Source organism: Microtus pennsylvanicus, chromosome 11 (genome assembly GCF_037038515.1).
Source record: "Microtus pennsylvanicus isolate mMicPen1 chromosome 11, mMicPen1.hap1, whole genome shotgun sequence".
NCBI classification, from domain to species: domain Eukaryota; kingdom Metazoa; phylum Chordata; class Mammalia; order Rodentia; family Cricetidae; genus Microtus; species Microtus pennsylvanicus.
Window position 1 is genome coordinate 90,291,603 of NC_134589.1, and position 23,805 is coordinate 90,315,407.

The 23,805-nt window shown below is 57.3% G+C and overlaps 1 protein-coding gene across 6 annotated transcripts; it reads left to right on the forward strand.

Annotated features, from left to right (window-relative positions):
• Positions 1–240: 240 nt before the first annotated feature.
• On the forward strand, positions 241–23,805 carry Cacna1h (calcium voltage-gated channel subunit alpha1 H). Of its 6 annotated transcripts, none has more exons than XM_075941482.1 (34): positions 241–346; positions 428–561; positions 741–838; positions 2,519–2,678; positions 3,932–4,247; positions 4,393–4,485; positions 5,436–6,225; positions 6,541–6,980; positions 8,673–8,824; positions 9,380–9,565; positions 10,035–10,152; positions 10,263–10,418; positions 10,604–10,694; positions 11,004–11,212; positions 12,365–12,790; positions 13,283–13,383; positions 13,529–13,652; positions 13,733–13,801; positions 13,896–14,080; positions 14,281–14,407; positions 14,597–14,722; positions 14,824–14,913; positions 15,109–15,301; positions 15,635–15,652; positions 16,819–16,970; positions 17,493–17,602; positions 17,761–17,894; positions 18,127–18,197; positions 19,276–19,354; positions 20,302–20,423; positions 20,518–20,763; positions 20,844–21,027; positions 21,176–21,336; positions 22,046–23,805. In XM_075941482.1, the coding sequence occupies exons 1-34, from the start codon at positions 254–256 to the stop codon at positions 23,093–23,095; spliced, it is 6,804 nt and encodes a 2,267-aa protein (XP_075797597.1). In that variant the 5' UTR covers positions 241–253; the 3' UTR covers positions 23,096–23,805. The 6 variants fall into 6 exon arrangements, with proteins under 6 accessions (XP_075797597.1, XP_075797600.1, XP_075797598.1 ...); XM_075941485.1 differs by having other exon boundaries at positions 21,254–21,336; XM_075941483.1 differs by having other exon boundaries at positions 20,844–21,012.

Genomic DNA, 23,805 nt, shown 5'->3' on the forward strand with positions numbered 1-23,805 from the left:
TCACGGCAACTTTTCCAGATCCATCTTGGTACGAGGTGGGGCAGGGAATAGTGACTATTTTCCCTGGGAGAACTTGGGACTCTTGAGAGTCATAGGGGCCAGCGTGGTGCCATGGCGCCATCTGGTGGTCGTGTTCTGTTATTGCCGTCATTGTTGACATGAGGCTGACCCCGGCCTCAAGGGGGGGGGGGGGTTGTCTGCTGCGCACATTGGCCCTTAACACACAGCCCCCAGGTGGTTCGAGCACATCAGCATGCTGGTCATCATGCTGAACTGTGTGACGCTCGGCATGTTCCGGCCCTGCGAGGATGTTGAGTGCCGCTCAGAGCGTTGCAGCATCTTGGAGGTAGGTGTCAAGGACTGTGAGGAGGACCAAGAGGGGTACCAAGTGTACCCTGCTCCTTCATCGTGACCCCCTTCCACCCAGGCCTTTGACGACTTCATCTTTGCCTTCTTCGCTGTGGAGATGGTTATCAAGATGGTGGCTTTGGGGCTGTTTGGGCAGAAGTGCTATCTGGGTGACACCTGGAACAGGCTGGACTTCTTCATTGTCATGGCGGGGTATGCTTGGGAGTCCTAGGCCTGACCTCAGGGCTGAGACCTGAGAGGGGCTAGGGTTTGACAGGTGGCCTTGCCGGGCAGAGTGCACATGTCGGTGGCCCCTGTAGGGCAGTGGGTGATGGGCTAGGAGTCATGGGCCCCTGGGGTCTTCCCCTTCCTGAACACCCTTGCTCCTCCAGCATGATGGAGTATTCTCTAGACGGACACAATGTGAGCCTCTCCGCCATCCGCACGGTGCGTGTGCTGCGGCCCCTCCGCGCCATCAATCGGGTCCCCAGTAAGTGTCACTCCTGTCTTGAGTAAGAGATCAGCCTGTGTGTCCCGCTGGCCCTGCTGCTTACCCAGACACCAGCAGACTGGGCCCTTCTAGGACAGTCCCAGTTGGGATGTGATGGAGACTCCCAGTGCCTAGCAATGGGAGCCACTCAGAGCCTTGACTTCCTCATCTGCATAGCATCTGGGGTGGGACTGGTGCCCAGAAGGTTCCCAGCTACACCACTGTCCAGTGGAGCCTGAGGCAGGGGTGGAGCGCTGTGAGAGACTGGGCTTGTGGGGAGGGGCACACTGCATGCTCCCACTTACACATGGAGGGAAAACGTGCAGGAAATTACGTGGTTGTGCTTGGGTTGTGGCCTGTCCGGATGCTGACTGGCCGTCTGCCTGCATCTAGGGGTACAGTTTTGGTGTTTTCTTAGGAGCTAAATTCAGATGTTCAGTTTAAGGGTGGGAAGGTGCAACCCTCTTGGAGCTGTGCAAGGTGTGTATATACATGCGTGAACAGGTGTGGTTCTGGGTCCACACCCTCTTTTCAGCTGCCACTCAGCCTTCCACCTACCTGCCTGGCCATGACTTCTGGGATCAGATCCAATTCAAATGCTGTGTAACATTGGACATGTTACCAAGCTTCTCTGAGCCCCAGGTTCCCTTTAAAACAGTGGAGTACAGGATATATTTCCCAAGGACAGAAGAGAGTGTGAGGTGAAGGGAGGCATGCGTGGCTCTGAGGGCACCGCCTGGAACCCTGTGTGTCCCATGTACTCAACAGAGCCACAGCAACTCCACCTGGACAACCCGTGTGTTGAAGCAGAGATGAAACCCAGGTCCACTCCCATCTAAAAAATTCAGGTTAAATGTCCAGGGAACTCTGGGATTCTTTCTTAGACAGGACCACCTGCTCCTTACAGCAACCCCAGTACCTTCAGAGCTGTCCAACTACCTACCTTGGCTCTACTCTGACCCCTAGATCACATGACCTATGGCAGTGTGATCACATGACCTTGTTGGTTGCTTCCCCACGTGGCAGTTTCTCTCCAATTGAAATGTTAGCACCCCATCAGATTGGACCCCCCTGTGACCCGAGGGCCCTCATTCCATGGCCACCCCCTCTCAAAACTCCGGTTCCCTATCTAACTTCATTGTGTGGCCCAATGCTCCACCTACAGCCTAGGCTGGCCCTGTGCAGATTTTGAGCTACGTTCTTTTGACGACTGAGGGGGGCAGACCCAGGATGAGGCCACCACCAATCCACTGCCTTGATTTGTTCAAGTTCATGCACCACCCAGGACAAAGGGCTTCAGCGTTGCTCTGAGATAGGGCACCTCCCATGCTTCCCTATAGCACAGTCCTGCAGGCCTGCTCTTGTGTTGGAAATAAGGAAGCCCCTACCCACAGCCCAGCAAAGCCCCAGAACCCAGTGTGCTGGGTCCCTACAGAAGCTGCACTGGCCATCTCACTGGCCCACCCTGGGGATGCTACACAATAAGGTGGAGCAGGGACGGGTTTTCCCTGGCCATCTGGGACTGCAGCCTGACTCCCCTCTGGAGGTCCCTCAGGCCTTTCCTGTCCTGATAGACTTGGTATGAATTTGTGAGTGGTAGGCAGGGCTCGAGGGAAAACTCCCCGAGGACCCTCTACCAGGGCTTACAGCTGTGTTGAGCACCAGCCCTGCCTCCCTCAGGCATGCGGATCCTGGTCACTCTGCTGCTGGACACGCTGCCCATGCTTGGGAATGTCCTTCTTCTCTGCTTCTTCGTCTTCTTCATCTTCGGCATTGTTGGGGTCCAGCTCTGGGCTGGCCTGCTGCGGAACCGCTGCTTCCTGGACAGCACCTTCGTCAGGTGTGCGAGCCCCACCCGTGTCGTAAGGCTCTTCCTACCTAGCCAGCCATGATCCCAAAATGTTATCTCTGGACTTGGCCCTTCAGGCCTCCCCCTTCTGCAGGCCCTACCCTCAAAGGGCTCTTCCCTCCAAAACTGTTCTGCCATACCCCAGTATGAGCCCCCCCGCCAAGGTGTTCTATCCCTGAATATACCCATAGAGTGAACCTGGGTCCAAATTTGGTAGGTCCTAGGGTGCCCAGTTCTACTCAAGACAGGTACAGTCCCCAGAGACAGGGTCAGTGTGGAGATGAAGACACAGGCTTGGTAGTTCAGGGGCAGGTTCTAGGGGGGCTGGGGTGGAGGCCACTTCATCTCAAACAGTTTTTCTCTGTGAGTGAATGTGAAGGTTTGATACCAGTGTCTTTAGCCCCAGAGGCCTGTCTGGGGTAGGATGCTGTGCTCATCTTCTGCCAGTTCCTGGCACAGTGTCCCCAGTGGCTGCTGTCCTCTGCCCCTTGCATCTGCCTGGCTCCAGGGATTCCTGAATGTAGGGACCCATATGCCAACATGGCATTTGCTTTGTGGGAACGAGGGCGTGTCCATCCCCTTCGTCCAGGGCCCCACTCTACAGCGTTAGAAGATGGGTAACCCAAGGCTTATGACCCTCTGGGGTGTCCCTGGAAAGTGATGCTGGGAGGCACTCTGCTCCTCACTAGACCCCACTTGTGAGCTGTCTGCCTCCTCCAGCACCAGTCAGGTATCTGAGCACTGAGCCTCTAGGATGGATACCCACAGACCAGGGGTCTTCTGTTCCTGGGTCTCTGGGTTTCAGAGTTTCTGAGATGTTCTTGGAAAGGAATGTGGGGGTTTGGAGAGAGAAAGATAGTGGGTCTATGAGGAGATGCCAGGGAGCCTAGAGTTGTAGAGACACACTGTTGCCAGGTCCCACTCAGGAGAAGTCACTGATGACGGGATGGTGACCATGGGAAGGGAGCGAGGGTGGGTCTAGAGGCCTTGAGATGCTTCAAGCATGGCCTGTCTGTCACTGTAGCAACGATGATGCAGTGAGCTGGGTACCACATTGTAGATCCAGTACCTCTTCCTTCATCATCTTGAGTCCAAAGCCCAGCTGAGGGGTAGGGAGGAATTGCTCTCTTCATGGGCATGTGGGATTCAGGCTTAGCAGCCCTGAGTGAGACAGGATGAGCGGATGGGGGAGTGGTATTCAGGCCAGGAACCCCCTAGCCATGCCTTGACCTTCTGCAACCCAGGAACAACAACCTGACCTTCCTGCGTCCATACTACCAAACAGAAGAGGGTGAGGAGAACCCTTTCATCTGTTCCTCACGCCGCGACAATGGCATGCAGAAGTGCTCACACATCCCCAACCGTCGTGAGCTTCGTGTGCAATGCACTCTTGGCTGGGAGGCCTATGGGCAGCCACAGACTGAGGATGGGGGTGCTGGCCGCAATGCCTGCATCAACTGGAACCAGTACTACAACGTGTGCCGCTCAGGGGAATTCAACCCTCACAACGGCGCCATCAACTTTGACAACATCGGCTATGCTTGGATCGCCATCTTTCAGGTCTGTGCTAGAATAATAGCCTGGGGACACCTGGGAGTGTGGGATGGTGACCCCTGAGAAAGGCACCCATGCTGGGGTGTGACACGCACTGCTGCCCTGGGGAGCTGGAGAACGTGGGCCCGTGTCCAGCTGCCTGCCTCCTCAGGTCATCACCCTGGAGGGCTGGGTGGACATCATGTACTACGTCATGGACGCCCACTCGTTCTACAACTTCATCTACTTCATCCTGCTCATCATTGTGAGTGTGGGGCGTGACCGACTGGTGGGCAGCCTGCATTTGGTGGGGGGCGGGGGAAGCCATATCCTGCCCCTTCCCCTTGTTACTCCTTCTGGACCTCCTAGAGTCTCTAAGCTCAGTGGTATGGAGGCAGCTGCTGGGATGGGTTTCGGTGGGTGGGCAGGCAGGGGCTTTTCTGCCCTTCCTGCAGTGGAAGGAAGTAGACCGGAAGAAAGATCTGTGCAGCCCCTAGGTCTAAGGTGATGCCGGAATCTTCACAACAGTTAGTCCCGTCTCTCCACATTGTGTCTGGCCCTCTTAACACAGCCTCCCCACAACAGACGTGTGATCTCCTAGCCCAGCCCCCTGTAGTGAACACAAATCTTTGGCAGACTCTCATAGTATCCATGACCCCGCATTTCTTTGGTTCACGACTCCTCAGTTAACATCCATACCACACATAGCACATCTAAAGCATCTGTGTCTCAGATTTAGTCTCCTCTTGTCCCTCAATGTCCTGTGGTTCTCAGTTAGGACATTGTTAGGTCAGCAAACATTTCCAGATCTCCGGATGCACAGGAGCTGCCTACAGGTACCCAGCAGGGAAGGGATGTCACAGTTGTACTCTCAGACAGCCCGTATAGCAGGACATAGAGGAGAGCCAATAATGACCTGTGCCAGGGAGAACAGGCCATAGGACTGGCTGGGAAGGCCCCACAGAAAGACAGTGTGACCACAGTGGAGAGTACATTGAGGCTAAACCTGAGGAGCAAGAAGTCCTGCGTGCAGGACTCCAACCAAGGGAGGTCCTTGTCTCATTATCACACACTTGCAAAACACCTATTGTATGCCACCTAGTGAATGCCTGGAATAGTCCTGCTTAGAGCATTGTGACAAGGCACCAGTGCCCAGAGCAGGTCCTGACTGGGCTTGCTATGGAGTGACTGGTGGTCACACAACCCCTGCCACAGGTGGGCTCCTTTTTCATGATCAACCTGTGCCTGGTGGTGATCGCCACGCAGTTCTCGGAGACAAAGCAGAGGGAAAACCAGCTGATGCGTGAACAGCGGGCCCGCTATCTGTCCAACGACAGCACGCTGGCCAGCTTCTCAGAGCCCGGCAGCTGCTACGAGGAGCTCCTCAAGTACGTGGGCCACATCTTCCGCAAGGTTAAGCGCCGCAGCCTGCGCCTTTACGCTCGCTGGCAGAGCCGATGGCGTAAGAAGGTGGACCCCAGCAGCACCCTGCATGGCCAGGGCCCTGGGCGGCGGCCACGGCGGCCAGGCAGGCGCACAGCTTCCGTGCACCACCTGGTTTACCATCACCACCACCACCATCATCACCATTACCACTTCAGCCACAGTGGCCCGCGCCGGCCCAGCCCAGAGCCGGGTGCCGGTGACACCAGGTTGGTCCGGGCCTGTGTGCCCCCGTCGCCTCCATCCCCAGGCCATGGGCCACCAGACTCTGAGTCTGTGCATAGTATCTACCATGCTGACTGCCATGTGGAGGGGCCGCAGGAGAGAGCCCGGGTGGCACGCTCCATAGCCACTGCTGCCAGTCTCAAGCTGGCCTCAGGTTTGGGCACCATGAACTACCCCACCATCCTGCCTTCAGGAACAGTCAACAGCAAAGGTGCCACCAGCCCACGCTTCAAGGGGCTCCGGGGTGCCGGAACCCCGGGTCCTGCAGCTCGAAGTCCTCAGAGCCTGGGCAGCCCCAGCCCCTACGAGAAGATCCAGCATGTGGTTGGGGAACAAGGTGAGGACCCAGCCTACTGTGTAAAGCAATGGGCGGGGGGAGGGGGCGGTACCCAGGCAAGGCAAGTCCTTAGTCCCAAGTGTTGTGGGCATACATCCCATTTGCTCCTGCCTGGCCCCGGGAGGAGGCCATTTTTGTGTCCTTGCCACCACTCTGAAAAACTTAGGGTCCACAGACTGTCCCCTTTCTTTATGAAGAAACTAAAATGGTATGTAGAAGGGGGATGAAGATCAGAGTCTATGGGTGTCAGGGCCTTGTGTGCTGCTGCTGCTGCTGCTGCAATAGCCTAACCACACCTATGTCTTGGCATCACAGGACTAGGCCGAGCCTCTAGCCACCTATCGGGTCTGAGCGTGCCCTGCCCCCTGCCCAGCCCCCAGGCGGGCACGCTGACCTGTGAGCTGAAGAGCTGCCCATATTGTGCCAGTGCCCTGGAGGACCCTGAGTTTGACTTCAGTGGCTCAGAGAGTGGAGACTCAGATGCCCACGGAGTCTATGAGTTTACGCAGGATGTGCGACATGGGGATTGCCGGGACCCGGTGCAGCAGCCCAATGAAGTGGACACGCCAGGTCATGGCAGTGAGAGGCGGCGGCCACCACGGCGGCCTGCCTCAGAGCCAGGAGGGCTAGGCCGCCTCTGGGCTTCCTTCAGTGGCAAGCTGCGTCGCATCGTAGACAGCAAGTACTTCAACAGGGGCATTATGGCTGCCATCCTTGTCAACACTCTGAGCATGGGCGTTGAGTATCATGAGCAGGTGGGCTCCCTCCCCTGGGGCAAAGCAGGGTTGGGGTTGCAGGATGATTTGCACCAGTTTTAGAAGCAGAAAGCAGGTCCCCGTGTCTTCCTAGAGTTCTGGTCTTTTCCTAGGCTCTCTGAGGGTTGGCACCAGAGCAGGGAGCTACCTAACCTGGGACTTCCATTAAGTCAGCCATTATGGCTCCTTGGACTGGGGTTCTGCCGAGTGCTGAGCACAATGCCATTTGGGCTCTAGTTGAGCAGCTCCCAGCCGTGGGAGAAATAGGTGGTTTGAGATCACCAGGGACTACCCCCAAGAGTGAGTGAGGGGAACCCAAAGCAGTGCAAGGGTCTCCACCCAGCTGCCTCATCCCAAGGAGCCAGCTTTCTCCATGGAGAGGGGCTCCCAAACTTCCTCAGCTTCCTGGCTGTGTCTTGGAGGACCTGAGAGACTAGAGGGGGTCAGCATCATGAGCTGGTCCTTTGAGGAGGATCAAAGGGTACCTGGGATTCCTCAGGGCCTGGATACTGCAAACCCCCTTCCTTCCTCAGCCCCAGGGACAATCACACTAGGGAAAATGAGGCCAAGCCTAGCAAGACAGGCCAGGAGTGGTTGGGTGGTGGGGAGCTTGGGAAGCCTAATCCTCTTTTAGTGAATGGAGTGATTTCCTGGGACTTTTACCTCTGGGCTTTTTTTATTCCTTTTTCTTATCTTGGAGTAAGCAAAGGAAATCTACCCACTACGGCCTTAGGCAGGCCTGGGCAGGTGGTACTGGGGTGAGGATAAGTCCACTCCATCTTGAAGTGCCCGTGCATACAGGCATATGTGCAAACACTACACATATCAGGCTCACGTATGCACATGTGCACAAGTCTGCATGGTTGTATACACTGTACATGCATGATTCCACTGTGTGCATCATTCATACATGTGTACTTCACACATGCTCAAGGCTCTCACCTGTGTACATAGAGGCAAGTGCACATGCATTTGCACTGTACACACAAGATTGACCTATGAACATGGAAATCAGTTCACTTGTGGTGGGGCCAGATGCATATGAACACACAGGTATGAGGATTTGGGCAAGTTTTCTACATATTGAATGTCCAATACAACAACTTCATGTTTGCGCTCAAATTGTGCTAGAGAACACATCCAATCTATCCAGCATGCAGGAATGTATGCATATGCACACATGCAGGTCATAATGATATAGGTATAGGCAAACACGCATGTGCATATTCCTACACGGGCATTAACGTCAGCACACTCATGATGAGAGACCTGCTTGGCCTTCTGCAAAGGAAGAGGAGGGTGAGATGTAGGTACCTGTGCTGCTGTCTTGTGTATTCGTAGCCCATCCTGCACCCCCAGCACAGTGTCTCAGACTATCCTGTGTTTGCAGGACCTGCAGAGGAAGGGGAGTCTTGGGAGACTTATCTGCACTTGTGTCCAGCTGTGATTATTGGAAGGTCAGGATGGGAACTACCAGAGTGGAAGAGCCAGACAAATTGGCTGTCTATCTAGAGGAGACATTCTTAGGTCCTAGTTCCTTCCCTAGGTCGTAGGCAGCTCTCTCTCTAAGAGCCCGAGTAGCTGTTGGTCCCTTGCATTCTTGATGCGGTGAATTTGCTTTGGCTTCTGGGTACTGTGCCCCTAAAAGGGCTGGAACCCTGGTGGATCCTAACCACCTCTCCTGACCCGCAGCCTGATGAGCTGACCAATGCCCTGGAGATAAGCAATATCGTGTTCACCAGCATGTTCGCCCTGGAGATGCTGCTGAAGCTGCTGGCCTGTGGCCCGCTGGGCTACATCCGGAACCCCTACAACATCTTCGACGGCATTGTGGTTGTCATCAGGTAGGACCTGTCCCTACCCACGTTAGAGGCTCCGAGAGCCTTACTTCCTGGGCACTGCCGAGAGCGAAGCCTGCCATGGCTGATGCTGGGATTCATAGTGGGCAGGATATGAGGACCCTGGTCACTCACATAATAGACCATAGGGTCTAGTCCCTACTTTGGAGCCCTGTCCATGCTATACAGTTGGTCAACCATGTGTGTAGTAGGGACCAACTTCCAGACTAACTCTGGTCCTGGGGTGGGAAATGGCATTTGCAAGGGTAAAATAAGCACAGAATGATGGAATGATTGAGATCGGGCCCATGTCCCTTCAAAGGAGGGTCTTGTAGCTGGGAGGAATGAGTTGAGCATACAGATGAACCAGGCATGGAAGGCCAGGGTAGAAGTTCCCTGACAGCTGGGAGCCAGAGCTTCCCTGAGGCCCAGGATGGGGCTACTGTAGTTCCCAGAGTACCGTGTTGCAGCTGGATCTGCCCCCGGCTATGGGGTTGAAGAGAGGCTCTGGTGGCTCCCAGACTGCTATCTTGACTCTCAGACCATCATCCCAACCTGTAGCGTCTGGGAGATCGTGGGGCAGGCGGATGGTGGCCTGTCCGTGCTCCGCACGTTCCGGCTGCTGCGGGTGCTGAAGCTGGTCCGTTTCCTGCCGGCCCTGCGGCGGCAGCTGGTGGTGCTCATGAGGACCATGGACAACGTGGCCACCTTCTGCATGCTGCTCATGCTCTTCATCTTCATCTTCAGGTGGGTGGGGCCCAAGCTCCTCCCTCAGGTAGCATTGACCTTAGGGTACTAAGCGCGGTGGTGGGTGGGGCTCTGCTCTGTGGGGTCCACAGATGGAAGAGATAAGTTGGGCCCTGGGAGTGGTGCTGGGTGGGTTTTTAGTGGGGTTTGCTTAGCGCCTTCATGTGCCAGTCTTGCCACTTGCGGAGGGAGTGGGAGAGTGAGGCTACTGAGACCACATGTCCTTTCCACTGTCCAAAGTCACTGTGGTGGCCTTCCGTCCATCCACCCCTTTCAAGGCCTTCTCAGCTATAGAAAAATTGTTGAACCTCACAGTTGGCCCGTACTGCAAAAGTAGGGTATGGTGAGGCTGGTAGTTAACTCAGGCAGAGGGGTACTGGGCCCCGCCCACTCAGTACTCATCCCGCCCCCCAGCATCTTGGGAGGGAGTACTGGGCCCCTCCCACTCAGTGCTCATCCCCCCCCTCAGCATCCTGGGAATGCACCTGTTTGGCTGTAAGTTCAGCCTGAAGACAGACTCTGGAGACACGGTCCCTGACCGGAAGAACTTCGACTCCCTGCTGTGGGCCATCGTCACTGTGTTCCAGGTACAGCCCCAGTTGTCCCTAGGACAACCAAAGGCTCTATCCCCAGGGAGGCACAAGGGTCTCCTTGTGGGGCCAGACCCACCTTCAGCCCTGCAAACATGTGCCTCCAGATCCTGACGCAGGAAGACTGGAACGTGGTCCTCTACAACGGCATGGCTTCCACCTCTTCCTGGGCTGCCCTTTACTTCGTGGCCCTGATGACCTTTGGGAACTACGTGCTCTTCAACCTGCTGGTAGCCATCCTGGTGGAAGGCTTCCAGGCAGAGGTAAGGGGCTCATAGGCTGGAGTCTGGGCATGGAGGCAGTCTCGCCTCAGCAGGCCCTCCACACGTTCACCCTGCAGCCTCTAGGCCCCACATCTCCCTTGCGCTCCCAGGCATATGACTTGGGCTGGGTCCAGAGGACCCTGCTTATGGGGACGTCACCCTCACCTGGTGTTGCATGGTTTCAGGGGGATGCCACCAGGTCTGACACGGATGAGGACAAGACATCTACCCACTTAGAGGAAGATTTTGAGAAGCTCAGAGATCTTCAGGCCACAGGTAATGCTGCTTACATGGTATAGACCAGTGGTTCTCTACCTGGGGGGTCGCAGTCCTTTGAGGTTACACACTAGATATCCTGTCAGATACTTACATTACAGTTCATAAGAGTAGCAAGATTATAGTTATGAAATAGCAACAAAAATAATTTTATGGTTGGGGGTCACCACAACTTGAGGAGCTGTATTAAAAGTTGGCATCACTAAGAAGGTTGAGAACCACTGGTGTAGACGGAGGCAGAGTTCCGGCTGGTAGGTTCCTACTGCTGGGACCTCTGCAGGCTCAGACAGCCCCCTCATTCTTCCCTAGAGATGAAGATGTACTCACTGGCTGTGACCCCTAACGGGCACCTAGAGGGCCGGGGTAGCCTACCGCCTCCTCTCATCACACACACAGCGGCTACGCCTATGCCCACTCCCAAGAGCTCCCCACACCTGGATGTGGCCCACGTTCTCCTGGACCCACAGCACAGCAGCAGTGGTCCGGTGGACCCCCAACTGGGGGACCAGAAGTCTCCGGTAGGGACCAACCCCAGCCCCTGAGATAAGGGAGGGTCTCCATAACACCCCAGCCCTGTCCGAAACTGAGGGTCGGGGCCATTCTCTTCCTGGAAGTCTCCTCCTATGAGACAAGCCTGGAGCCCTGAAAGAGGAATGAATTGTGTTATGACCCCTCCTGGTTGCATGTGGGTAAAATCACAGAAGATAAAAGCCAGCCAAGCACTGCACACCGGAGAAGCACGGGGGCTGACAAAAACTTTTTTTTTTTAAATATTTTTATGGTCTATTTAATTTTATTTTATATTGGTGTGAAGGTGTCAGATCCCCTGCAACTGGATCTTCAGACAGTTGTGAGCTGCCATGTGGGTGCTGGGAACTGAACCCAGGTCCTGGAAGAGCAGTCAGTGCTCTTAGCCACTGAGCCATCTCTCCAGCCCCTGACAAAGACTCTTAAAAGCAACCTGGGAAACTGACAGGCAGGCCCGACTGAAGGTCCAGGGCTGTGGAGGACATGGCAGCTCACTTCTGTTCACACCCAGAGTGCCCAGTGATGGCTTCCCATGGCTTCTGAGACCCTGAGAAGGGTCAAGTCAGGGTAAACAGAGGCAGCAGCTAGACCACGTGGAGGAACTTTGGGGCAGATCTGAGGGCAAGACTCGGGCGAGGAAAGGATGAAGATGAGAAAATTGTGTGTGGTGGAGAAATCAGGAATCCCAGGACTGAGCCACTTAACACAGCTTGTAACAGTGTCCTGCCTAGGGGCCCTGATAGATAGACAGAGACAGGCTAGGAGAGAGTAAGGCTCAGCTCCTGTGAGACCCTGGAGCTGAGAGTGAGTCTGGACATTGGTTGAGTTGTGTGGGAAACTATAGGGGCCTGGGCTATGAGGCTCTGCAAATCCAAAGGCTGGTCAGAATCACTTTGCCAGGTTGATCCTGGGCCTTTGCTCTAACCGTGTCCAGCTGAGTCAGGTCTTACCTGAAAGTGTCCTGGCAGAGTCCTTGCTAGGTGGGAGAGCAACGCATGGCCAGGTGTACAGCAAGTGTTTTGTGGATGTCCATGGTGGCAGTTAACAGTACTATATTGGGAGAGCCCCTCCCATCCCAGAAACTGGGGTGTGAGGTGATCCCCAGGTCTGTGCAAGTCTACTCACTCCCTGCCACCCCTCAGGCCAGCCTCCGCAGTTCCCCCAGTACCCCATGGGGCCCCAACAGCGCTGGGAGCAGCCGCCGCTCCAGCTGGAATAGCCTGGGCCGCGCACCCAGCCTCAAACGCCGCAGCCAGTGTGGGGAGCGCGAATCGCTGCTCTCGGGTGAGGGAAAGGGCAGCACAGACGACGAGGCCGAGGACGGCAGACCAGGCGCAGGAGCCCACCCAGAAGCCTCGCCAGGGCCCCGTGCCACCCCACTGAGGCGGGCCGAGTCACTGGACCACCGCAGCACTCTGGACCTGTGTCACAGCCCACGGCCCGCTGCCCTCCTACCCACCAAGTTCCACGACTGCAATGGGCAGATGGTGGCCCTGCCCAGTGAGTTCTTCCTGCGCATCGACAGCCACAAGGAGGATGCAGCCGAGTTTGATGATGATATAGAGGATGTGAGTGGGTGGACTAGGGTGGGGCATGGGCTACACTCTGAACCGTTTCCATCCCTCCCTGGCAGAGACTACAGGCAGGGTGCTAACTAGACCCATAGTTGCCCGATCTCCTATCTCAGTGCGGTTCCCAGTAGAAGGGAAGGGAGTGGGTGAGCAGAGCAGGTGTCCAGTTCCTCCCATTAGAAGCCACTTGCCATTGGCAGCCAAGCCTCTCAGGGTCAGGAGCTGCCTCTATAGTTGAAGGAAAGAGGTGGTCACTACAAAAAGCAGCTCTTATTAGTTGAGGGGTAGTTCTTCAAGACCCAATCAACTCTTCCATTCCCGTGGCCTCCCAGCATGGCTACCCTCCCATTGCCCCCTGGCGGGGCAGTGAAGTAGAGGGGTTAGGAAGTGGCAAGAAACACTGTCCTGAAGCAGGAGGGTCAGGGCGGACGCATGCGAGGAAGCAGCAAGAGGAGGCTGCAGTGACTCAGACTCCATCTCTATCCCCAGAGCTGCTGCTTCCGCCTACACAAAGTGCTAGAACCCTATGCGCCCCAGTGGTGTCGCAGCCGGGAGTCCTGGGCCCTGTACCTCTTCCCACCGCAGAACAGGTGAGCTGGGTTAGGGCTGCCTCCTCCTGGGAAAGTAGAGTGAGCGAGCTCAGGCTAACACATCCACGGCCAAGCACTTCACCTCAGGTAGCACAAACAGACACCAGATCTCCTGGGAGTCTTCTCACCTCGGCTATCTCCTCAGGCTACGCGTCTCCTGCCAGAAGGTCATTGCACACAAGATGTTTGACCATGTGGTCCTTGCCTTCATCTTCCTCAACTGCGTCACCATTGCCCTGGAGAGGCCTGACATTGACCCAGGCAGCACCGTGAGTCCCCGAACGCAGCTGGCCCTCTGGGTGGGGCAGGGGCAGGTAGACTTGGACTTCCCACTGGTCTCTCCCTGCAGGAGAGGGCCTTTCTCAGCGTCTCCAACTACATCTTCACAGCCATCTTCGTGGTAGAGATGATGGTGAAGGTACTGATGTCCCCCCTTGCTCTCAGGTCCCTGTCCTCCATCACCCTGTCCTGGGACCCTCTGCCAAGCCTATACATGACTGTCCCTCCCCCAGGTGGTAGCCCTGGGACTGCTGTGGGGTGAGCACGCCTACCTGCAGAGCAGCTGGAATGTCTTGGATGGGCTTCTTGTCCTGGTGTCCCTGGTTGACATTATCGTGGCCATGGCCTCAGCGGGCGGTGCCAAGATCCTAGGCGTTCTGCGTGTGCTGCGCCTGCTTCGGACCCTGCGGCCTCTGAGGTGGGGGTGTAGGGGGAGGGGGCCACCCATATACATCCAGAAAGGACCCAGAAGCCCAACCCCACCTCTGCCCAACTGTATGGCTTTCCAGCCACACACTCACATCACCTTAGGGCCTTTGCATGTGCCATTGCTTCTGCCCGCTGGTCGGTCACCTTCTTAGATGCACCCAACAGCATGTCCCCTCTGCCTGGGTGCAGGGTCATCAGCCGAGCTCCGGGCCTCAAGCTGGTTGTAGAGACTCTGATCTCATCGCTCAGGCCCATTGGGAACATCGTCCTCATCTGCTGCGCCTTCTTCATTATCTTTGGCATCCTCGGGGTGCAGGTGTGTGGCCCTGGCTTGTCCAGTGTCTGCCCCACCCTGGGCCTCTGCTCCCCTCTGGTGGAATGGGTCCTGTCCTCCATGGTGGGTGGTCAGCACGTCTACTTTGTAAACCAGTCCTACTTAAGGTAGGCAGGTCTGTGGGCCAGTGATTGGGCCAGGCCCCCTGGAGTGACAGCTCCTTCCGGTCAGCTTTTTAAGGGCAAATTCTACTACTGCGAGGGCTCAGATACCAGGAACATCACCACCAAGGCCGAGTGCCATGCTGCCCACTACCGCTGGGTGAGGCGCAAGTACAACTTTGACAACCTGGGTCAGGTAGGTATGAATGTCGTGCAGTGTGACTGTGGCGTTAACTGCGGGTGTGGGGGACATGGCTACAGTCCTACCCCGCCAGTGACCCTCACCCTGCCACGTAGGCGCTGATGTCCCTGTTTGTGCTGTCGTCCAAGGATGGCTGGGTGAACATCATGTATGATGGGCTTGACGCTGTGGGCATTGACCAGCAGGTGCGCAGTCTGGGACAGCTCTCGTGGGTAACCGTGAGCAAATCCTGCAGGGACTGGGGCAGGTCATCTCAACCTCCCCCAGATCTTTGGGCTGCCGTGGTGCGGTCACTTCCTCTGACCCCACAGGCCAGTCCTGGGGAGGACTTACGGGCAGGAAGGTAGCTGGTGAGGGACTCACCTCCTTGTGTGCCACAGCCTGTGCAGAACCACAACCCCTGGATGCTGCTGTACTTCATCTCCTTCCTGCTCATCGTCAGCTTCTTCGTGCTCAACATGTTCGTGGGCGTGGTGGTGGAGAACTTCCACAAGTGCCGGCAGCATCAGGAAGCCGAGGAGGCGCGGCGGCGTGAGGAGAAACGGCTGCGGCGCCTGGAGAGGAGGCGCAGGAGTAAGGCGGCCCCCGAGGTGGCGGGTCGGTACCTGAACGCATGCTGTGTGGCACCCAGCTCTGGGCCTGCAGCCCCCAGCCCAGATGGCTCTGCACGTGGCCACCTTGCATGGGGGCCAGGCCTTGGAAGAGGGGCCAACTGGAGTGAGCAGCTGGGGTGCCTGCCATGACAGGATGCAGGATAACCCATGAGGGCTCAGGAGGTAGATGGGACCCTCCCAAACCCCTCATGAACTGGAGAGACAGAACAGTGGGCCCTAGCTTGGGAGCAAGGAGGGCTTCCCCACACAGTGTCCCCACCACAACCACTCAGACATGTCCTTGTTTTTCCAGGCACTTTCCCCAACCCAGGTACCTGCCCTGCTCTGCATGCTCAGCCTGCTGCTACTGCTGCTGTTGGCTGCTGCTGCAGTGGGAAAGATGGGTGTCTTAGGCCTCCAGGGGCCACCTCAGGGTGGGGCACAAGTGCCAGGGTGCTGCCAGAGGGTGGGAGGAAGGTCAATGGCTTGCCCATCAGTGTCCATGTTGCTGCCCCTGCCCTTGCTTGGCTCTCCTCATGGCTAGCATGTACAAAGTCTGTTGTGCCCAGGGGACAAGGTCCATCCTTGTTCCCCAGGACTCGTGGCTGCCCCCTGGTGTCTCAGCTGGCTGTCGGCCTCCCTGGCTGCTTGCACGAGCTGAGCTGGCTAATGACTGCATGTTGGGCTGAGGAGCATGTGGGTCCAGGGTGGGATGGTTGCCCATCAGACCCTGCTCTTTCGGGCCTAGCCTTCAGTCCCTGAGTGTGTGGTTCTAGGCCGAGGTGGGTTCTGGGGTGCAGAGTGGCTAAAACCCTCACCAATGGGACTCTTTAACTACACCGGGGTCCCCGAAGAGGACTGCTGCAGGCACAGCATCTAGTGTAGATAAACCTGGGGGGATGCATGTGGGGTGTGGTCCTGACTTCAGCCTCGGGCTCTCTGGGATGCACATCTCAGGCCACAGGTGGGCACTAGTGGCCCCTTGGAGGCCGGGAGGAGCTAAGCCTGGAGGCCAGGGATGACTTCTGTGCCATCTCTGTCCGAGTGGGGCCTGCAGAGCCCAGGCAGGGAGATGACTGCCTTACCAGCGAAATGTCTAAACCCCAGTGTCAGCGTGTGGTTGATGAAGAGGGCAGTCCCTTCAGCCTGCTCCCCAGACTAAGCCACTGAAGAGTGGGGTCTGGGAAGGCACTTAGAAAGGGAGGCCGGGACGGCTCATCCCTCTTGGACACTGTTGGGGGTCCCAGTCCTGCTCCTTGGGTACCGTGGACTCACAGGAACCTCTTGACCAGAACAGGCCTTTCTGGAAAGAATCTTCCCTCTTCCTGCCTGGGACTAATCCAGGGGCCACCCAGCCAGGCTGAGGCCCTGCCTGAGCTATGTCCACACACTTAGCATTCCGAAATGAGGATGGGGCCTTGGTATGCCAAAGTGGGATGGGATTGCCAGGCAGTCCTGTAGCATCCGGGTTGCTCAGGAGTTTGCCCTTTTCCACAGAGGCCCAGCGCCGGCCCTACTACGCGGACTACTCACATACGCGCCGCTCCATTCACTCGCTGTGCACCAGCCACTACCTGGACCTCTTCATCACCTTCATCATCTGCCTCAACGTCATTACCATGTCCATGGAGCACTACAACCAGCCCAAGGTGGCGAGAGGCTGGGGTTGAACTGGGAAGAGGGCCCCCAGCGGGGGGTGGGGGTGGGGACGGACACAGAGTTTGTGTTCCGATACAAGACTAGGGGCTGAAGCTCACCATGGCCCTGCTTGCAGGCGTGGACACAGTTGTTTGGATACCAAAGCAAGAGGGGCTGGCTAGAGACCTCAAGCCCGAGGGCCATTGTCTTTTTCCTCACCCTCCGTGTATTTGCTGAAGGGATTCCCTCTGTCCACCCTTTCCACAGGGGTGCCTCCGTGCCTCAGGGTTCTCTGTAGCAGAGCCTTCTGGTGGGAATGCACTTGGCCTGTGGGAAATGCCATCTGTCCGTCAGGGCTGAGGACAGAATACCCTGGTTCCTCTCTTTCCTAAAGTCCTCAGCCTGCTCACAGGGTCATTGGGTGATGCCCTCAGGCCTGCCACAGGCGTCATGGAGTTGACACTCGGGGAGCAAGGAGATGGGGGGCAGCTAGGATCCGCGGGGCACCTCAGCCAGCTCTCCTCTGTCCCTAGTCTCTGGATGAGGCCCTCAAGTACTGCAACTACGTCTTTACCATTGTCTTCGTCTTTGAGGCTGCACTGAAGCTGGTGGCCTTTGGGTTCCGGAGGTTCTTCAAGGACAGGTGTGTGGTCTTGGAGACAGGGCAGGTCGGGGCCTCAGGTGGCCTGGGACAGGCTGCAGGTGGTAGGGAGAAGGCTCTTTTCCCTTCTGGGTGAGCTTTGGCTGAGCTGCAGCTACTCCAAGCCATGGCCACACTAAGCTTCACCCATGGCTGGCCAGGTGGAACCAGCTGGACTTGGCCATAGTCCTCCTGTCCATCATGGGCATTGCGCTGGAGGAAATTGAGATGAATGCTGCCCTGCCCATCAACCCCACCATCATCCGCATCATGCGCGTGCTTCGCATCGCCCGTGGTAGGTGGCCTCTGTGTGCCCTGTCCAGGGTCTGCTTAGGCTGTCTGTCAGTAGGAGGCCCCAGACCCAGCCAGATGGGCTACAGACAGGCGCCATCTTTAGCTGATGCCTGGGACATCTGCAGCCAGAGGGAAACCCTGGTCTGTAGATAGAAAGTGAAGGGGACTGGTGTCCAGGGTCCCCTGGGCTGTTGGGTCGGCGTTGCCCTCTTGACATTCAGCTCCTGCCCTAGTGCTGAAGCTACTGAAGATGGCCACAGGCATGCGTGCCCTGCTGGATACTGTGGTTCAAGCTCTGCCTCAGGTAGGTTGGAGTCCAGCACCCCTGAAGGCCATCACAAGCCTTCGGGGGACAGGCTTCGGGGAGGGCACGGCACATGTCCCTTGCTTGCTTGCTCTGTCCTGAGGCCAGGGTCATGCCCGAATGCTTGGCTCGACTGATCTGGAGAGGAGGTTGGAGATGGCATCCTACCTTGGCCTCAGGCTTTAGGCAAGAGCACTAGTGACTGGTGCCCGCCCAGCTGGTGCACATGGGAGGTAAGGGGCCGCAGCAAGACCAGCAGGGTCTGAGGTGAGCTTGCCAGTGGACAGAGGACTCCAGTGGTAGCTTTTGAGCCAATTCTGACCAGAATCCTAATTTCTGAACCTTCTGGCCTGCCTCAATCCTTCCTCTCCCCGGAATACAGACTGCATCTGCACTGTTCAGCTTGGCTGTACCAAGCAGGAACGCACTAGAAGATTTGCACACGTACTCCACAGCCCAGCCTGCTGCCTGGTCACCCCTGCCCTGTGCCCATCCTCCAGTTCAGCACATTCCTATCTACCCAGCTCCATGCCCCCTCTCCAGCCCTCTGTACTGTCTGCCTCCATCTTGCCTGATATGTGCTGGCCTTAGCAGTGTTTTAAGCCTCATCCAAGTGCCTTTCCACCATGTTTACTGTCTATGGGGCAAGTGATGGAGGCCTGGGTAATGCCTTGAATAGGGACTGGAGTGGATGCTGGAGTATGTAGGCACTGGCCCGGCAGACCTCACAGGTGGTTGTATGAGATCCCTCCTGGTGCTCCTGCCCATTGAGCACCAACCCAGTGTGGGGACTCTGAGGTGACCTCCCCATGTGGTAGACATGAGACCCCTCTAGGCTTTGAGGGCTAGGCAGAGGGTAGAGGAGCTCCCAGGAGCAATTGGGAACCGTGGAGGAGCAGAGGCTAGCTTACAGAGGCATGCCGAGCCGGGACGGAGGATGGGTGATGCTCTAGGCCCAGGAAGGCCACAGAGCCTAAGTGGAACTGGAGCTGGGCCCTCTCCCCAGGGCTGGGAGCAGTGGGGCAGAGCAGAACGGGCCAGCATGGGGCTGACACTGTTCCACTTCTCTCTCGTGTAGGTAGGGAACCTTGGTCTTCTTTTCATGCTCCTGTTTTTTATCTATGCTGCCCTGGGAGTGGAGCTGTTTGGGAGGCTAGGTGAGTGTGGCCACTCTGGGCCTCTCCCAGAAGGTGATACTGGTCCCCGGGAAGGTGGCTCTTGGCGTCTGCCCTACCCCCACCTCCACGGGTTTACAGGGTTCAGGGTACCGGCCTAGACCAAGTAGTCTGTGAGCCTTCTGGTGTATTCTCAGACCGCCTGACCCCCTGTTCACCTTCACCTTGTCAGCCCAGTGCTTAAAGCAGGTGCACATACTCAGACCTGTGTGCACAGACATGCCCACTCAGAAGCACACCCCCGGATCTGTGGTGCATGAGACCACACTCTAGCCAGCCAAGCAGGGTCACATGAACGTGTACCCTGGAGGACATGCACACACTAGCACATACCCACGCCTCACCCTGAACATTGCCCCCAGGAGAGGTTGCCAGCAATGTGTCTTCTGTCTTATTACCTAAGAGAAGTCTAAGACTATTCTGTCTGGGCTAGGGCACGTTGGGAACTGCTCAGCCCTTCCACCAGCTATGGGGATCTTCTGGGGCCTTTGCTTGACCCAGTTGGACAGAGGCCATGCAGGTTGTCACAGAATGTCTGCCCACCCAGAGAGCTGCGTCCAGGCATGGCTCCCACTCTGTCATCGCACACATTCCCATCAAATGTGTACAAGTCATTTATTCCCCGCCTCCAAGTCTCCCAAGACAGGTCTGGCGGCCAGGCTTGGCAGCCAGGCCTCATTGCGCCCCAGGGAGCCCCATTGCTTGGTGTATGCCAGCCGTGAGCAGAGAGGCCAGGCCTAAGGCTTCAGGGTTCTTAGGAGCTCAGATAGTGCTGTCTGCTGAGGACAGGTCCATGCAGAACAGAGGCCTGGGCTCCAGGTTCCTACCACACACGCCCCAGACAGCCCCACATGGGGTACAGTCTGCTGACCTTGTCCCAGTCCCTAGAGGCGGGGGTGCGCTGAGTGGGCCGGGACTTTTCCTTTCAGAGTGCAGCGAGGACAATCCCTGTGAGGGCCTGAGCAGGCACGCTACCTTCACCAACTTCGGCATGGCCTTCCTCACACTGTTCCGCGTGTCCACTGGGGACAACTGGAATGGGATCATGAAGGTAATTCTGGGGCTGCACCTCTTCCCCTCTTCCTGGCTCTGACAGGGAAGACAGCTGTGACTCTGCCCTCCCCCCCCACCCCCGCGCCCACCAGGACACTCTGCGTGAATGCGCCCGTGAGGACAAGCACTGCCTCAGCTACCTGCCTGCGCTCTCGCCTGTCTACTTCGTCACCTTCGTGCTGGTTGCCCAGTTCGTGTTGGTCAATGTGGTGGTGGCTGTGCTCATGAAACACCTGGAGGAGAGCAACAAAGAGGCCCGCGAGGATGCTGAGATGGATGCTGAGATTGAGCTGGAGATGGCTCAGGGATCTGCAGCCCAGCCCCCGTCTGTAGCACAGGTGAGGCTTCTTAGGGGCCCGGAAGGGTCCCAGGGTTTCTGGGGTGCTGCTGAGCTGACAAGCAGCTTTCCGCACCACAGGAAAGCCCGGGGACCCAGCCAGACTCTCCAAACCTCCTGGTGGTGCGCAAAGTGTCTGTGTCCAGGATGCTCTCCCTGCCCAATGACAGCTACATGTTCCGGCCTGTGGCTCCCGCCATCGTCCCACACCCTCACCCGCTGCAGGAAGTGGAGATGGAGACCTACGCTGGTAGTGTCCCTTTGGGTATGGACTCTGGCAGGGCAGCAGGGAAACGGGACAGGGCGGGGAGGTTGGACAGGTGGGAAATTGGACAGCATGTCGGGGAGGGCTGGAGGACAGGTTGGGGGGCCAGGTCTTCAGACCACACAGTTCAGATGCATCCCTACCCCAGGCCCAGTCACCTCTGCTCACTCACCGCCCCTGGAGCCCCGTGCCTCCTTCCAGGTCCCATCAGCTGCATCCTCCCCAGCCAGGGCCAGCGATCCCCTTCGTGCCCTTTCACCCCGAGGTACACCCCGCTCTCTGAGCCTCTCACGGATCCTCTGCAGACAGGTAAGGGAAACTTTCATCCCACAGGCCTTTGGGGCTCCCCAGGATTCCTTTTCCCCATTCAGAGTGTTAGCGAGGCTGAGACCCAAGAGAACGAGTGCTACATACATGTATTTTTGGACTTGGGGTTTTCCATCTCTGCAGAGTGGGTCTCGAGTCCTCCACCAGGTGACTCAGTATAATCCAGCTATGGTAGCAGAGCCCCTCACGGGACTCAAGTCCCTTTCTTATGCAGAAGCCTCGGTCCCCCACAGTGGTTAATATGCCTCTATCACCCAGCCTGGTCCATTGGTCTATAGCTTCTTCCTGTCCTTCTCCTCAGTTCTACCTGGCCCAAGAGCTCTTGGGAATTTCCTGTTCCTGGGGTACAAGTTGGACTGTAGGTATATGGGGCTCAAGAGTGAGGACGCGACCTGGGCCCTTTTAAAGTTCTCCGGGCCCCGGAAGACTGTCTAAGGAGCTCAGATGCCCAGGCAGAGTTCTTCTCCGTGTACCCACAGTATAGCAGATTCATCCTCTGAAGTCTCATAGGTCAGTGGGTGAGGCCAGCATCAGGGATGTTCACATCAACAGCTCCCAGGCCCATCTAAGAGGGTGAGAGCCACCCTGGAGTATTACCAACTTGACCTTCTCAGGGCCCAGTGGGGAAAAAGGTGCCTGATTGCTGGGTGCTTGACAGGGCCTTTAACTTGGCCATCCCATGTCATTTCAGGAGGCCATGCACACCGAGTCCCTGGAAGGTCAGGTTGATGATGCTGGAGAAGAGAACATCCCAGACCACACAGAGCCTGCCGAAAATACCTCCACGAGGCAGGTGCCTCTGGGCTCCCTGCGGTCCCCTCCCTGCTCCCCACGACCTGCCAGTGTCCGTACTCGCAAGCACACTTTCGGGCAGCGCTGCATCTCCAGCCGCCCTCCCACCTTGGGAGGCAATGAGGTGGAAGCAGCGGACCCAGCGGACGAGGAGGTCAGCCACATCACCAGCTCAGCCCACCCCTGGTCGGCCACAGAGCCCCACAGCCCGGAGGCCTCCCCAACAGCCTCCCCTGCTGCCAAAGGTGCAGTGGGCAGTGGGCGGGACCCACGCAGGTTCTGCAGTGTAGACGCTCAGAGCTTCCTGGACAAACCAGGTAGGGCAGATGTCCAGCGGTGGCCCTCTGTGGAACTGGATAGTGGAGACAGCCACCTGGAGTCCGGGGAGGGGAGGAGCCGGGCCTCAGAGCTCGAACCAGCTCTTGGTGCACGAAGAAAGAAGAAGATGAGCCCTCCCTGCATCTCCATCGAACCCCCCACTGAGGATGAGGGCTCCTCCCGGCCGCCTGCAGCCGAAGGTGGCAACACCACCTTGAGGCGCCGAACCCCATCCTGCGAGGCTGCCCTCCACAGGGACTGCCCCGAGTTCACAGAGGGCCCAGGCGCTGGAGGGGATGCTGTAGCCAAGGGTGAGCGCTGGGGCCAGGCCTCCTGCCGGGCAGAGCACCTGACTGTCCCCAACTTTGCCTTCGAGCCTCTGGACAAGGGGGGACCTGGTGGAGACTCTTTCTTGGACAGTGACCAAAGCATGACGACAGAACCCAGAGTTTCTTTGTCGGGGGCTATAGTGCCTCTTGTTCACCATGAAACTGAACCTTCTGTGCCCTCTGGCGACCCTCCAGAGAAGGGACAAGGACTGTACCTCACTGTGCCCCAGGCCCCCTTGAAGAAACCAGGGTCTCCCCCAGCCACCCCTGCCCCAGATGACAGTGGAGATGAGCCTGTGTAGATTGGACTGCGTGTACACAGGGTTTTGGCGTTCAGGTTGGTGGCTCCCTGCAGGGTGGTAGCCCCAGTCAGGGCCATGAGTGGACCCTGGCTCAGGCCCCACTGAGGCAGAGGGACCCGGAGATACCATCCCGGGAGAGGCAGCAGACATTCAGTCTCTGCACCATGACACAGGAGCAGCCTCGGGCCCCACGAGCCTCCCTCGTGGTGATTCAGGTTTGGGTTTTCCTGAGTTTTAACCACCACCATCTGAAGTCGTTACCAGGACCAGGTCATCAGTCTCGGGAGGAGAGGCTCTGTCCTGGGAAGGACCAGAAACTCCTCATGGGCAGGAGGGCACCACAGCTCCATCCACGTGACACAGATTCCCATAGGGAACACATGCTTGAGCCCCTCGTGCCCCGGTGGGCAGACATTTGGTCCCGTGGCCACCACATCCAGTTATCACCTCCATTCACGGTCTCGTTCTTGTCCATCACTCAGCGCTCTTCCTCTCACATGACCCCTCTCCCTACTCCATCTTCTTAGAAGGTCTAGAAGCTTGTCAGTGGCCCTGGGAAGGGCAACATCACCGAGGAGCAATGGCCCGTGCAATAAGACGCCACAGTCCCGAATGGGCGGGGCTTCCCGTTCCGTCCCAGGCCTTGGGCCTTGACATTTATTTGCCATCCATTTGCTTTGAGTCACCTGTTTCACACATTCAGGTTAACG